At 58.7% G+C, this 2,345-nt stretch overlaps 2 protein-coding genes across 6 annotated transcripts in view; both read left to right on the forward strand.

Annotated features, from left to right (window-relative positions):
- MTMR14 (myotubularin related protein 14) overlaps window positions 1-597 on the forward strand; it is a 43,678-nt gene extending 43,081 nt beyond the window's left edge. For all 3 annotated transcript variants that reach the window (XM_007451518.1, XM_007451519.1, XM_007451520.1), the window contains one exon: window positions 3-597. In XM_007451518.1, the coding sequence (XP_007451580.1) occupies window positions 3-183 (181 nt within the window). In that variant the 3' untranslated portion in view covers window positions 184-597. The remainder of the gene's footprint in view (window positions 1-2) is intronic.
- A 1,149-nt stretch (window positions 598-1,746) lies between these two features.
- CPNE9 (copine family member 9) overlaps window positions 1,747-2,345 on the forward strand; it is a 22,793-nt gene continuing 22,194 nt past the window's right edge. For 2 of the 3 annotated variants that reach the window (XM_007451521.1, XM_007451523.1), the window contains exon 1: window positions 1,747-1,977. In XM_007451521.1, coding sequence (XP_007451583.1) covers window positions 1,910-1,977 — 68 coding nt within the window. In that variant the 5' untranslated portion in view covers window positions 1,747-1,909. The remainder of the gene's footprint in view (window positions 1,978-2,345) is intronic. The other variant, XM_007451522.1, reaches the window with a different exon arrangement.

Here is a 2,345-nt window from a genome sequence, read left to right on the forward strand (position 1 = left end):
AGGCTTACAGCCCTGAGTGAACGGGAGACTCGGCTACAGGAGGTGCGCTCAGCCTTCTTGGCTGCCTACAGCAGCACAGTGGGGCTTCGGGCAGCAGCCCCCAGTCCCTCTGGTGCCATCGGCCTGCTGGAGCAGTTTGTCCGTGGTGTTGGACTCCGGGGCACCAGCAGCAGCACCTTATGAAGCAGCCAGCTCATGACAGCTTCCTGCTCCTCTCTCACCTGAGCCCTAAGCGGAATCAAAGCCATGCCCAGCCAAGGGTGCTTCAAGGCGGGGGGATATCTCCCCTTCTCCATCATGCACATGGCAGCCCCAAGGCTGAGCAGGGCCAAGGACGGGGTTCTCCCCACCCCAGCTTCCTGACTGGTGTCCGCCACCCTACTTGTCACTGCCTCCCGCCCACCTTAGTCTTTGCCAGGATTCCTGTCAACTCTCAGAACTATGTGGGGTTTCCCTGGGGCCTTGTGGAGGCCGAGACTTCACAAAAGACCCCCACTTTCCATTCTCGTCTCCTGGGGAGGAGGGGTCACCCGCGCTGAGAATGAGGCAGTTTGACACAGATCACAAAATGAAATCAAAGCCTTTTTGAACAGCTACTCTATCGCATTATCATTTGGCTCCTGTCTTTGTGGAGTTATTTAGAAGGTTCTCCTTGTCCTTCTTTTTGCCGGGGGGAGGGGTACAGAAGAAGCAGGAAGGGAACTGGAGACTTGGGTGTTCCCCTTAACTCCTGAGCCATGAGAGTCTCCAGTGAGATGGGGACATGTAGTCACAGGCTGTTAAGGTGGGAGCAGTGGTCCTCAGGCCTGAGTGGGCCCTAGTCACCCCTAGGGAGCCTGTTTATCCGTGCAGATTTCCAGGGCTGCCTGAAATTCAGACTTGAAGTTGCTGAGTTTCATTTAGCTGGGAAGGGGGTGGGGAGAATCTTCATTTTTAACAAGTTTAGCAGACTGGTAGAGGTGACCGGCAGCCCCTGCGTTCGTTCGGTGAGGGATTGGCTTCCAGGGCTTTGGAGGTAGTAGGTGATGTGGTGAGGATGGACCTGGCTGACCACCTACCATGTGACCTGGAGTGGGTTGCATCCTCACAGAGTGTGTCTGTATCTCTTAACACCATGAAGTCATGCAGGTTCAAGGACATGGACAAAACGTTTTGCACAGTGCTGTAACAGCCACCATTTACTGACCTCTGACTCTAAACACAAAAGAGGTCATCAGTGTGAATGCCAAGAAGAAGGAAGTAATGCCGGTGAACATTTCTTGAGTATTTACTGTGTACAATCCCCTGTGCTAAATCCTTTCTGTGGATTATTCTCGATGAAATTTTACGACACCCCGAGTAGGTGCTATTGATGGCCATTCTACTAATGAGCTGACTGAGCCACAGAGACGTTAAGTAACTTGCCCAAGGTCACGCAAATGTGTAACTCTTCGGAGCCTGAGGGAGGGAGGACGGGAGTGGGAAGGAGGAGAGGCAGATTGAGCGAGCGGCGCAAGAAGAGGAATCGACCCCAGCGCCCGCCAGGTATCTGGAACCCTTCAGCTTCGGGGACAGCTCGCGGGGATGTGGGGGGGCACTGGGTTTGGCCCCGGGGAAACGCGCTGGGAGGACTCTCCCACATTGTGGGTTGGAGTTCGAATCTGTGTAAGGTTCTTGGCCTGCTCGAGGCTGCTCCAATGGGATGGGGGCCACCCGCAGGGCCGGGCGGGGCTGTGTTGCCATCTGGAGCCGCTGCGCCGCCGGCCACAGCGAAGGCGCGAGCAGCAAGAGTGCGCGCAGGGCTGGAGGGAGTGCAGCCTCCGCCGCCAGCGCCGCGGCGGCACATGGGCCGACCCCGCCGCCGCCGCCCCTAGCAGCTCCGGCGGCCCCCGTCTCGCAGCCTGCCGCAGCTCCGGCCAGCCGACCAGCCATGTCGCTCAGCGGAGCCTCTGAGCGCAGCGTCCCGGCCACCAAGATTGAAATTACCGTGTCCTGCCGGTGAGCGGGCCACGCTGGGGAGGGCTTAGGCATTGCCCCAGCACCACCCAGCTCCGGGGCTCAACGCGGAGAGGGGCTAGACCGCTGGGGAAGCAGCATTCGGGAAGGAAAATCGCGGCTGCAGACTCAGGGGAGTCGCTAGCGGACTCGGGAAGGGGGTTTCCTGGAACAGCTCTAACCACAAAAGAGGGCTTAGCCTGCGGCTTCAAGGGACGGGTCTCGGGGGTCCAGTAGGATCTGCGCCCCAGGAGGGCAAAGTTCTGGGGGCTAGCCCTCTTTCCTGGGCCCTTGGAGGCAGTCCAGTCCGCAGAGAAACGGTCCTTGGGCGGCGATTTCCGGTGTTGTCCAGGGTGCTGACAACGCGGACC

This window comes from Lipotes vexillifer, unplaced genomic scaffold, assembly GCF_000442215.2.
Source record: "Lipotes vexillifer unplaced genomic scaffold, Lipotes_vexillifer_v1.1 scaffold261, whole genome shotgun sequence".
Lineage (NCBI taxonomy): Eukaryota > Metazoa > Chordata > Mammalia > Artiodactyla > Lipotidae > Lipotes > Lipotes vexillifer.